Below are 12998 nucleotides of genomic sequence, written 5' to 3'. Positions count from 1 at the left end.
AGGTTCAAGCGATTGTCCCACCTCAGCCTCGGAAGTAGCTGGGATTACAGACATGCACCGTCACGCCCGGCTAATTTTTGTATTTTTAGTAGAGATGAGGTTTCACCATGTTGGCCAGGCTGGTCTCGAACTCCTGACCTCAGGCAATCTGCCCACCTCGGCCTCTCAATGTACTAGGATTACAGGTGTGAACCACTGCATTCAGCCTCTTTCTTTATTTTTTGTAGAGATGGGAGTCTCACTATGTTGCCTAAGCTGGTCTTGAACTTCTGGGCTCAAGCAGTTCTCCCACCTGAGCCTCCCAAAGTGTTGGAATTATAACCATGAGCCACTGCACCTGGCTCAGCATCTTTAGGAAAAGACACAGATCACCAGCAAAGCCAAATTTCTGTCTGAATACTGAAGGGACTTCTGCTTAGCAGTCTCACGCGGTCCCTCTTGACTTTATTTTTATTATTATTATTTTTTTGAGACAGAGTCTCAGTGTGTTGCCCAGGTTGGAGTGCAGTGATGCAATCTTGGCTGACTGCAACCTCCGCCTCCCAGGTTCAAACAATTCTTCCACCTCAGCCTCCCAAGTAACTGGAATTACAGGCACCCGCCACCACACCCAGCTAATTTTTGTATTTTTAGTAGAGACAGGGTTTCACCATGTTGGCCAGGCTGGTCTCAAACTCCTGACCTCAGGTGATACACCTGCCTCGGTCTCCCAAAGTGCTGAAATTACAGGCGTGAGCTACTGCACCCATCCCCTCTTGACTTAAATACCACCTATATGTGGATAAATTCCAAAATCTTCTCCACAGCTTAGATCTTCTCCTTGAGCCCCATACTTATCCAGCAGCCTTCTTGATAGCTCCCCACTAATGCCCTATAAGTATCTCAAACGTAACTGATATCCAAAACAGGCCTCTTGGTGTCCCTCACACCCCACTCTGTCCCTCCCCTTGTTTATTTCATCTCAGTAAATGACACCCCCACCGCCTACTGGGTGCTGAGCCACAAACAGTCATCCTTGATTCCTCTCTTTCCCTCACCCTCCACATCCAATCCATCTGCAAGGCCTGTTAACACTAAATCACAAAACAAAAGCTTAATCTTTCCACTTCTTTCCATCTTCCTGCTGTAACCTAAGCCACCATTCTCTGTCTCCTGAACCACTACAAAAGCAACTTACCTATAATGTTATATGAATAGTCATTTTAAAATAATCCTGTGGTAGGCTGGGTGCAGTGGCTCATGCTTATCATCCCAGTACTTTGGAAGGCCAAGTTGGGAGGATTGCTTGGCCAGGAGTTCAAGACAAGCCTGGGCAACATAGAGAGACCCCATCTCTACATAGAAATTAAAAATTAGCTGGGACACATGCCTGCAGTCCCAGCTAGTCTGGAGGCTGAAGCAGGAGGATCACTTGAATCCAGGAGTTTGAGGCTTCAGGGAGCTGTGATCAAACTCTTGCACTCCAGCCTGTGTGACAGAGTGAGACCCTATCTCTAAAAATAACGATAATAATAATCCCATGGCACGATCAGGTGGTGGGGAGAATAGCAAAGAGCATTGCAGAGGCAAGTCTGGTCATATGGTTAGTTAGTTGGTGGAGCTGGGTGAAGAGCACAGTGAGGTCACTCTGCTAGTCTCCGTCCCTCTGTAGATGTTTTACTTTTTCCATAATAAAAAGTTGTTTCAAAACAAAAAAGGAACCACTTCACTGGGTCTAGTTGCTTCTACTCTTGACCCTCTACAGTCCATTCATTCCCCATGTGATAGTTTAGAAATGTAGATCTCAGGATGTCCCCTCTCTGCTTAAATCCTCCCAGTGGCTTTTCATTGCATGTACAACATCCAAGCTCCTCATCAGGTCATGAGCCTGGGTGAAAAATGATCCTTGCCTGGTTCTCAACTTCATCCTGCAACCCTACCCCTCTATCATATGTCTCATATACAACTTCCTTCCTTCTCCCAACACCTCCAGATCTGTCTTGCTTTAGAGCCTTTGCTCTGGCTGTTTCTTCTGCCTGGAATATTATTCTCCAGGTCTCCAGGCAGCTGAGCTCTTAAGGCCACAAAAGCTGAAAAATGACTTTCTGAGACTAGACCTGGCTGACTATTCTTAGGCTTTATTACATTTCCCTGTGTCATTTCTTTGCAATCTGATCTTTCTCCTTCATTTGTCTTTTCCCTCTATAAGGTAAGCAGGGACATGATCAGTGCTCAGCAAATATTCCTTTTTTTTTTTTTTTTTTTTTTTTTGAGATGGAATTTTGCTCTTGTTGCCCAGGCTGGAGTGCAATGGTGTGATCTTGGCTCACTGCAACCTCTGCCTCCTGGGTTCAAGCAATTCTCCTGCCTCAACTTCCCAAGTTGCTGGGATTACAGGCATGCACCACCACACCTGGCTAATTTTGTATATTTTTAGTAGAGATGGGGTTTCATCATGTTGGTCAGGCTAGTCTTAAACTCCTGACCTCAAATGATCCACCCACGTTGACCTCCCAAAGTGCTGGGATTACAGGCATGAACCACTGTGCCTGGCCAGCAAATATTCCTTGAATTAAGAAATAAAATAAATTACATTAATGAGAAGTAGAGCTAGGCAAGATCACCTTTTCCTTTAGTAAGACTGTCCATGCTTTTTCCTGTAGCAGTAATAAGCCTAAGTTGCACAAATACCTGAAAGATATCAGAACCATCATACTTGGTTCCTACCTGGGTTTCCAGGGAACTGGAATTGAAGAAGGTTTACAACTAGATTGGCACTCACCATACAGTTAGGCTAAACATTAGAGTTGTTTTTAGATAGTGATTTATCAGAGCAACAGAAGATAAGCCCACCTCCCATTTAGGTATTTGTAAAGCATCATTCACTTCCAGTAGAGGATCACAGTGAGTAAAACATAAGAGCTACTGGGATAGATAAATGAATGGGAGAATGGAAAAATTAGAGCAAAAAGAGAACAGAAATTGAGGACTAGATAAAGTATGGAAACAGGGTGAATAATGCAGAAGAAGAGGAATTCACAATGCAGCAGAAAGGGGGTAATCAAAATAAGATAGATGTAGGCTGGGCATGGTGTTTCATGCCTGTAATGTCAGCACTTTGGGAGGCCAAGACAGGAGGATCTCCTGAGGCCAGGAGTTCACTACCAGCCTGGGCAGCAGAGCAAGACCCCATCTCTATAAAAAATATACATAAAAATTAAATCTCAGAGAGCTGATCAAAAGAAAATCCCACTCACTTTCCTTACAGGTTAGGGTGCTAGAGCTAGAAAATGAATTGCAGAAGGAGCGTCAAAAACTGGGAGAGCTTCGGAAAAAGCACTACGAGCTTGCTGGTGTTGCTGAGGGCTGGGAAGAAGGTGAGCTGACTCCAAGGACGGGCACTAACCCACAGCAGGGAGGGGAAGCTGTGTGACAGGGCCTTCCCCTAGAATGGAACAGAACAAGGAACCCACCAGATCAGTGGCTTCTTCCTTCTCTTCTCTCCTCATGGAACCTATTTTCTCTTCTGTTGTAAATAACCTTTAAGTCTAACTCTGGGTGAAATTATGGTGAATTAAAAGCTTTTGTTGTCACCTTTTAAGACCTAAACATTGATCATAACTCATTCACTGCCATTCCCTCCCAGGCCCAGCTAGCCTTGCTAACTCCCTGGGAATTTAGTTTCTGGCCAGCAGAGAGTTGAAAAACAAAAGAATAGTGGTCAGTGGAGATCTGGCAGACAGGGACAAGTGAATTACAAGATTCTGACTATCTAGAGCCAGTGAAGGGCAACAATTGCCAAAGGATAGAAGGGATCAGGTGCTGAGAAACGGAGTGGCATGGAGTCACATTCAGCCTGCCAGCCCAGAGACTTGCCATCCATCACCTTGAGTCTATATGTTGCTGTCTGCATGTCGAAAGCAGTCAACTTGATCACAACCAAGATTGTTGACTGTTATGGGATTTGACAGACTCTGGGCACCAACCATAGACAGATCCTAGTCATTCCTAGACACCAAACTCGGGGACTAGGTGATTACACCATGGTTATAATTATAATGTATTTTTGAGCCCCCATGGTGGCAGGTTTTTTGGTTAAGTGAGTGTATGCATGCATGAAGCGCTTTGCAACATAAATTATCATTGTCTTTTAGGAACAGAGGCATCTCCACCTACACTGCAAGAAGCGGTAACCGAAAAAGAATAGAGCCAAACCGATACCCCATATGTCAGTGTAAATCCTTATTACCTATCTCGTGTGTGTCATTTCCCCAGCCACAGGCCAAATCCTTGGAGTCCCAGGGGCAGCCACACCACTGCCATTACCCAATGCCGAGGACCTGCATGACACTTCCAAAGACTCCCTCCATAGCGACACCCTTTCTGTTTGGACTCATGGTCATCTCTGTTCTTTCCCCGCCTCCCTAGTTAGCATCCAGGCTGGCCAGTGCTGCCCATGAGCAAGCCTAGGTGCAAAGAGGGGTGGTGGGGGACAGGGCCACTCAACAGAGAGGACTTCCATCCAGTCCTGCTGACTATTTGACCCCCACAACAATGGGTATCCTTAATAGAGGGGCTGCTTGTTGTTCGTTGACAGCTTGGAGAGGGAAGATCTTATGCCTTTTCTTTTCTGTTTTCTTCTCAGTCTTTTCAGTTTCATCATTTGCACAAACTTGTGAGCATCAGAGGGCTGATGGATTCCAAACCAGGACACTACCCTGAAATCTGCACAGTCAGAAGGACAGCAGGAGTGTCCTGGCTGTGAATGCCAAGGCCATTCTCCCCTTCTTTGGGCAGTGCCATGGATTTCCACTGCTTCTTATGGTGGTTGGTTGGGTTTTTTGGTTGTTTTTTTTTTTTTTTTTTTAAGTTTCACTCACATAGCCAACTCTCCCAAAGGGCACACACCTGGAGCTGAGTCTCCAGGGCCCCCCACTGTGGCAGCTCCGGCGATGGTGCTGTCCAGGCCTCTCGGTGCTCCACCTCCGCCTTCACGCTGAGCAAATGCTGGCCCACCCAGTCCATGCTCCAGGGTCAGGCGGAGCTGCTGAGTGACAGCTTTCCTCAAAAGGCAGAAGGAGTGAGTGCCTTTCCCTCCTAAAGCTGAACCCCAGCGGAAAGCCTCTGTCCACCTTCACAAGGGAGAAGACAACAGAAAGAGGGACAAGAGGGTTCACACAGCCCAGGTCTTCACAGGACATGTTTCTTAGGAGTTCCTGTGACCAGGCTCAAAAATTTTTATCACATGCTTGAATGGAACTGGTGAGATCAACACTACTTCCCCGCCGGAATGAACTGTCCATGAACGGTCTGTGTCAAGTGGGCCATCTCCCTTGGCCCAGAGAGGGAGCGTGGGAGCGATTCCCAACTCCTTTCTGCAGACGTCTGCCTTGGCATCCTCTTGAATAAAAAGATCGTTCCACCTTCTACGCAATTGACAAACCCGGAAGATCAGACGCAATTGCTCCCATCAGGAAAGAACCCTATACTTGGTTTGCTACCCTTAGTATTTATTACTAACCTCCCTTAAGCAGCAACAGCCTACAAAGAGATGCTTGGAGCAATCAGGACTTCAGGTGTGACTATAGCAAGGCTCATCTTTCTGCCCGGCTACATCAGCCTTCAAGAATCAGAAGCAAGGCCAAGGTGCTGGACTGTTACTGACTTGGATCCCAAAGCAAGGAGATCATTCAGAGCTCTTGAGTCAGAGAAAACGAGAAAGGACAGAGCCAGCGGCTCTAACTCCTTTCAGCCATATGCCCCAGGCTCTCGCTGCCCTGTGGACAGGATGAGGACAGAGGGCACATGAACAGTTTGCCAGGGATGGGCAGCCCAACAGCACTTTTCCTGTTCTAGATGGACCCCAGCATTTAAGTGACCTTCTGATCTTGGAAAAACAGCGTCTTCCTTCTTTATCTATAGCAACTCATTGGTGGTAGCCATCATGCACTTCCCAGGATCTGCCCCAACAGAACATTGCTAGGTTTTGCTACATGACGGGTTGTGAGACTTCTGTTTGATCACTGTGAACCAACCCCCATCTCCCTAGCCCACCCCCCTCCCCAACTCCCTCTCTGTGCATTTTCTAAGTGGGACATTCAAAAAACTCTCTCCCAGGACCTCGGATGACCATACTCAGAGGTGTGACCTCCATACTGGGCTAAGGAAGTATCAGCACCAGAAATTGGGCAGTCTTGTGTTGAATGCTGCTTTCTGCTTAGTATTTTTTTTTTATTCAAGGCTCAGAAGGAATGGTGCATGGCTTCCCTGTCCCAGTTGTGGCAACTAAACCAATCAGTGTGTTCTTGATGCGGGTCAACATTTCCAAAAGTAGCTAGTCCTCACTTCTAGATCTCAGCCATTCCAACTCATACGTTTCAAATTACCAATGGGGTGGCCGGGCACCACTGTACCCGTGGCTCACGCCTGTAATCCCAGCACTTTGAGAGGCCAAGGCAGGTGGATCACCTGAGGTCAGGAGTTCGAGACCAGCCTGGCTAATGTGGTGAAACCCCGTCTCTACTAAAAATACCAAAAATTAGCCAAGCATAGTGGCGGGTGCCTGTAATCCCAGCTACTCAGGAGGCTGAGACAGGAGAATCTCCTGAACCCCGGAGGCAGAGGTTGCAGTGAGCTGAGATCACGCCATTGTACTCCAGCCTGGGCAACAAGAGCAAAACTCCGTCTCAAAAAAAACCAAAAAAAACAAATTACAAATGGGGCAAAAAGTCTAGTGTACTGGATCTCTGCCCAGCTGAGCACAGTGGCTCACGCCTGTAATCCCAGCACTTTAGGAGGCCAAGGCGGGAGGATTGCTTGAGCTCAGGAGTTTGAGACCAGGCTGGGCATCATAGCGAGACCTCGTCTCTACTAAAATTCAAAAACAAAATTAGCCGGGTATGATGGTGCACATGCCTGTAGTCTCGGCTAGTTGGGGAGCTGAGGTGGGAGAATTGCTTGAGCTTGGGAAGTTGAGGCTGCAGTCAGCCCTGACTGTGCCACTGCACTCCAGCCTGGGTGACGGAGTGAGACCCTGTCACAAAAAAAAAAAAGATTCTCTGTCCGAGCCCAGCCCAGGAGTTTGAGGCTGCAATGAGCCGTGATTGCACCACTGCACTCCAGCCTGAGTGACAGAGCAAGACTCCATCTCTTTAAAAACAAACAAAAAATTGTTTGTTTTTAAAGCCACAGAAATGTTTAAAACCTTCGTCGACTTAGCCTGAGTCATAACAGTTAAGAAAGCACTTAAACAGAAGCAGAGGCTAAGTCAGTGTCACATGAGGAAGTAACTGTCAGATGTCACATAATTACTTTCATAATAGCTCAGATTAGGCCGGGCGCGGTGGCTCAAGCCTGTAATCCCAGCACTTTGGGAGGCCGAGACGGGCGGATCACGAGGTCAGGAGATGGAGACCATCCTGGCTAACACGGTGAAACCCCGTCTCTACTAAAAAATCCAAAAAACTAGCCGGGCGAGGTGGTGGGCGCCTGTAGTCCCAGCTACTCGGGAGGCTGAGGCAGGAGAATGGCGTAAACCCGGGAGGCGGAGCTTGCAGTGAGCTGAGATCTGGCCACTGCACTCCAGCCTGGGCGACAGAGCAAGACTCCGTCTCAAAAAAAAAATAAATAAAATTAAAAAAAAATAATAGCTCAGATTAGAACGGCTACCCCATTCTCTAGACAAAATCAAATTTTCCTATTGTGACTTCTAAAAATGAAGATGAAGAGGTATTTAGTGACACACCTTGGATTAAAACGGGAATCACATCTTAAAGCTAAAAATGAACCTGCCAGCCTTTTAAATGAGTCACTGAGCATCACTAGTGACAAGTCTCGGGTGAGTGTAAATGGGTCATGACAAGATGAGAGAGCAACAAAATAATGGCTTAGGATCAATAAGAAGTTGAAAAACAGCATCTGTTACTTAAGTTTGTAAGACAGTGCCCTAAGACCTCTAGAGAAAAGATGTTTGTTTACATAAGAGAAAGAGGCCGGACGTGGTGCCTCACTCCTGTAATCCCAACACTTTGGGAGGCAGGGGTGGGTGGATCGCCTGAGGTCAGGAGTTCAATACTAGCCTGGCCACCATGGTGAAACCCCGTCTCTACTAAAAATACAAAAATTAGTCGGGTGTGGTGGTGGGCACCTGTAATCCCAGCTACTGGGGAGGCAGAGGCAGGAGAATTGCTTGAACCTGGGGGACAGAGGTTGCAGTGAGCCAAGATCACACGGCTGTACTGCAGCCTGGGTGACAGAGTGAGACTCCGTCTCAAAAAAAAAAAAAAAAAAAGAGAGAGAGAGAAAGAAACAGAAGAGAAGAGCCACCTTGGCAGGGTTATTTTATATCTGAGCAAGGAGTTTCAATGAGACTAGTTTAGATTGTTTGCTGATGCGGCCGTCCATAGCAGTACCCCTAAAATCCCACCAGAATATGGGTCCCTCTAACCCAGTGACTGGAAGAACCACTGTCTAGAGCAACTTTTCTTGGAACTGTCCCAGCTACCAAGTCAGACACCAAGGTTTCTGCCACCAGGTAACATGGGGATCACAGGTACATGTCGCTCTGGTCAGATTAGTTGGCTTTGGTCCCTCGACCCTGTGGAGGAGCTAGTTCTCAGCTTGCACCTGGAAGCTCTCTCTTAGCTCCTTAGTCTAGAGGGGTCTCCTGGCTCCACTTGACCCTGGTCTTTAATAACTGGTCAGTATCTTGCTACCTTCTACCACCTTTCCAAATCTCTGGAAGTCCTGCCAGGGAAAGCCTCCAGTTCCAACATTGGCTTTCCAAGCAAACTGGCTTTGCCCTCTCTCTGCCATCCTTGTCCTCCAGAGACGGTACCACCTGTAGCATAGAAAAACACCACCACGGACCTGCCAGCCATCGACGCAGCAAACCAGGCCGGCTGTTTGCTGCCAAATTCCTTCCTCTCCCAGGTCCAGACCAAACACAAGATCAGCACCACACCGTGGTGTTGTCAGGAGCCAAAGCAACAGGAAACAATTCAATGCTGTTGGGTTCGATTCTGAGAGTAGATTTTTCCAGACATGTCTTTCAGGTGACCCTCAACTACCTCAGGTTTGAAGGCCCTAAATGAAACTGATTACCACTCACAGGGGCAAACCGAGGGGGGTTCGGTTACATCTTGGTGATAATGCAATTGTCTCAAACTGATAACAAACTCTTTTACATTTCGGTTTGCAGGGGTAGGGTTGGGTTTGTTTTTCTTCTCTTCTGTGTTTACCCTTTCCCCCGGGTTTCCAGTAGGGTAGTTCCTTGAAATGAATTTCATTTTTCACTGAGTGCCTACCTTCCCAGGGCAGGTGGCCACTGGCTTCTGTTTCCCTCCAACAATACTTTTATTATGGTATTAAGACCTTTCTTTGTATAATACATTGCATCTGTGTTTTCAATTTTTCAAATAAATATTTCCGCCTGGCAATGGAGCATGGTGGTGATTGACCGGCCAGCGTGGCTCTGAGGTATAGGTTCCAGTGAGAAGCCTGCATTTGTATGCTGGGGTTCATGGAATCCACTTAGCCCCACACCTCTGGGAATGTGTCTTAGAAATATTAGTTTGAGCCGGGTGTGGTGGCTCATACCCATAATCCCAGCTCTTAGGGAGGCAGAGGCAGGAGGATAGCTTGAGCCCAGGAGTTAGGAGACCTGTCTGGACAATATAGTGAGATGCTGTTCTTCACAAAAAGGGGAAAAAAAAGAAATACTAGTTTGACACTGGACATGGTGGCTCATGCCTGTAGTCCCAGCACTTTGGGAGGCTGTGGTGGGAGGATCACTTGAGTACAGGAGTTTAAGAGCAGCCTGGGCAACATAGCAAGACCCCATCAACAACAAAATTAACTGGGCGTTGTAGCATATGCCTATAGTCTCAGCTACTTGTGAGGCTGAGTCAGGAGGATCACTTCAGTCCAGAAGGTTGAGGCTGCAGTGATCACACCATTGTACTCCACCCTGGGCAACAGAACAAGACCCTGTCTCTTAAAAAAAAAAAAAATAAGGCCGGGTGCGGTGGCTCATGCCTGTAATCCCAGCACTTTGGGAGGCCGAGGCGGGAGGATCACTTGAGGCAAGGCGTTTGAGACCAGCCTGGGCAACATGACAAAACCCTGTCTCTATAAAAAAAAAATACAAGAAAAAAAAAATGCTGGGCATGGTGGTGTGCACTTGTAGCCCCAGCTTCTAGGGAGGGTGAGATGGGAGAATCATGTGAGCCCCTGGGGAGGTCGAGGAATAAGCCATGATTGTGCTACTGCACTCCAGCCTGGGTGACAGAGACCCTGTATAAAAATATATACTAATAATAATAAAAAAAAACCTATCATATAGATCAGGTCTCATAAAATCTGGGGGTTCAGGCTGTGGCTCCTCCCTCTGCACCCTTGCGATGCAAATTAACCTGTTACCTTAAAATGAGATGTGACCAATTCTGCTCAGAGACAGAAGCTACTGGTCATAAAGGGACTCAGAGCAAGCCAGTCACAGCTAGCAGAGGATTGACAGAGGGAGCTAACAGAGCCGGGCTGGGCTGCAGAGCGACCTTTCCACAGCACAATTGGCTGCAACCTAATACTGCCAGTGTGTTAAGCCAGGGGACCTACAGGGGATACACAGATCGGGAAAGGCTGGGCTTGGAAAGCAGGAAAATTGGCCCAAATGACTCATCACGTAAGGAGAGAATGAGGCAGGTAATCAGAAGCTAGCATCTCTAAGGAGATCAAAGAACCAGTGGGATCACCTTGCTCAGTGGGAAGGTGATCTGGATAAATACCAAAGACGGGGACACTGGCCTGCAGCTGGTCTTTTCTGCTCCCAGTGGCAGAATGCCAAGGTGAGCCTGCTCCATTTAAAGCATAGGCCAGGCAAGGTGGCTCATGCCTGTAATCCCAGCACTTTAGGAGGCCCAAGCAGGTGGATCCCTTGAGTCCAAGAATTCAAGACCAGCCTGGGCAACATGGAGAAACCTTATCACTGCAAAAAATACAAAAAATTAACTGGGTGTGGTGGCACGTGTCTGTATTCCCAGGTACTTGGGAGACTGAGGCAGGAGGATTGCTTGAGCCCAGGAGGCAGAGGTTGCAGTGAGCTATGATGGCGCCACTGCATACTCCAGCCTGGGTAACAGAGCCAGACGTTGTCTTAAAAAAGCCGCCAAAAAAAAGCATCTTGAACTGTCCTTTAAAAGCTCTACTAGGCTGGGCACAGTGGCTCATGCCTGTAATCCCAGCACTTTGGGAGGCCAACGTGGAGGATCACTTGAGGTCAGGAGTTCGAGACTGGCCTGGCCAACATGGTGAAACCCCATCTCTACTAAAAATACAAAAATTAGCTGGGTGTGGCAGCAGACACCTGTAATCCCAGCTACTCGGGAGGCTGAGGCACGAGAATCGCTTGAACCTGGGAGGCAGAGGTTGCAGGCAGCCAAGATCATGCCACTGCACTCCAACCCGGGCAACGGAGCAAGCCTCCCTCTCAAAAAAATAAAAAATAAAAGTTCTACTCAATTGTGCAGACAATGGAAAGCGGCTGATTGGCTTTAGGCAAAGGGGCGACATGATGAGATTTGCATTATGAAAAGACCATTCTGGTTGCAGTATGGAGGACAGAGTGGCATGGAGCCAGAGTAGATGGGGAAAGCCAACAAGGAAGCTATTGTCATAGTCCAGGCAAAGGGTGATGGCATGTGAGACAGGGTAGTGGCAGGAGAGACAGGAGAAATGGCAGGCCAAAGAGACACATGGCAGGTAAAATGGACATGGACAGACAGGCTTTGGGTTACATAGAGGGGGGCTAGGGAAGGAGCTTTTAGGGAGGGGTCCTGGGTTTCTGGATTGTGAAATTAGTGGCGCCATCTACCTGGAAGAAGGTCAGGCTCGGCAAATTGCCTTTTTTTTTTTTTTTTTTTTTTTTTTTTTTTTTTTTGAGACAGAGTCTCGCTCTGTCACCCAGGTTGGAGTATAGTGGCAAAATCTCAGCTCACTGCAACCTTCACCTCCAGGGTTCAAGCAATTCTGCCTCAGCCTCCTAGGAGTTGGCATTACAAGCGCCCACCACCACACTCGGCTAATTTTTTGTATTTTTAGTAGAGACCAGGTTTCACCATGTTGGCCAAGCTGGTTTCGAATTCCTGACCTCAAGTGATCCTCCCACCTTGGCCTCCCAAAGTACTGAGATTGTAGGCGTGAGCCACCACGCCCAGCCTGAATTGCCTTTTTTTTTTTTTTAAAGGCTGGGACAAGAGATCTTCCGCTGTCACCCAGGCTGGAGTGCAGTGGCCCAGTCATAGCTCACTGCAACCTCCAGATCCTGGCCTCAAGCAATCATCCTGCCTCTGCCTCCCAAAGTGCTGGAATTTTAGGTGTGAGCTACCAAACCTGGCCTCAGCTGAGTTGCCTTTGAAACATTCTCATGAAGATGCAAAGTTTAACTCAGAAGTCAGAGGTCATGGGAATTGAATGGTACCTAAAGCCATAACAATAGGAAAGAGTACAAGAAAAGAAAAGGGTCTATAATGAAGCCTTGAGGATTTTCTGTATTTAAAATAACCAAGGCCAGGCACGGTGGCTCACGCCTGTAATCCCAGCCCTTTGGGAGGCCAAGGCAGGCGGATCACCTGAGGTCAGGAGTTCAAGACCAGCCTGACCAACGTGGAGAAACCCCCCCCACCTCTACTAAAAATACAAATTTAGCTGGGTGTAGTGGCGCATGCCTGTAATCCCAGCTACTCGGAAGACTGAGGCAGGAGAATTGCTTGAATTCGGGAGGCAGAGGTTGCAGTGAGCCAAGATCGCGCCATTGCACTCCAGCCTGGGCAACAAGAACGAAACTCCATCTCAAAACAAATAAATTAATTAAATAACCAACTTTAGGCTGGGCGCAGTGGCTCATGCCTGTAATCTCAGAACTCTGGGAGGCCGAGGCGGGCAGATCACCTGAGGTCAGGAGTTCAAGACCAGCCTGGCCAACATGGCGAAACCCCATCTCTACTAAAAATACAAAAATTAGC

At 47.6% G+C, this 12998-nt stretch overlaps 1 protein-coding gene across 4 annotated transcripts in view; it reads left to right on the top strand.

Annotated features, from left to right (window-relative positions):
• The window catches only part of HIP1 (huntingtin interacting protein 1), a 204382-nt gene extending 199501 nt beyond the window's left edge, over positions 1 to 4881 (top strand). For 2 of the 4 annotated variants that reach the window (XM_050783627.1, XM_050783626.1), the window contains exons 30-31: positions 3248 to 3356; positions 4134 to 4537. In XM_050783627.1, the coding sequence (XP_050639584.1) occupies positions 3248 to 3356; positions 4134 to 4186 (162 nt within the window). In that variant the 3' untranslated portion in view covers positions 4187 to 4537. Of the gene's footprint in view, positions 1 to 3247; positions 3357 to 4133 lie in introns of all 4 variants that reach the window. The other 2 variants (XM_050783624.1, XM_050783625.1) reach the window with 2 other exon arrangements.
• Positions 4882 to 12998: the final 8117 nt, after the last annotated feature.

This window comes from Macaca thibetana, chromosome 3, assembly GCF_024542745.1.
Source record: "Macaca thibetana thibetana isolate TM-01 chromosome 3, ASM2454274v1, whole genome shotgun sequence".
Taxonomy (NCBI): domain Eukaryota; kingdom Metazoa; phylum Chordata; class Mammalia; order Primates; family Cercopithecidae; genus Macaca; species Macaca thibetana.
Note: the sequence above shows the minus strand (reverse complement) of the source record. Positions and strands in the feature narration are given on the sequence as shown.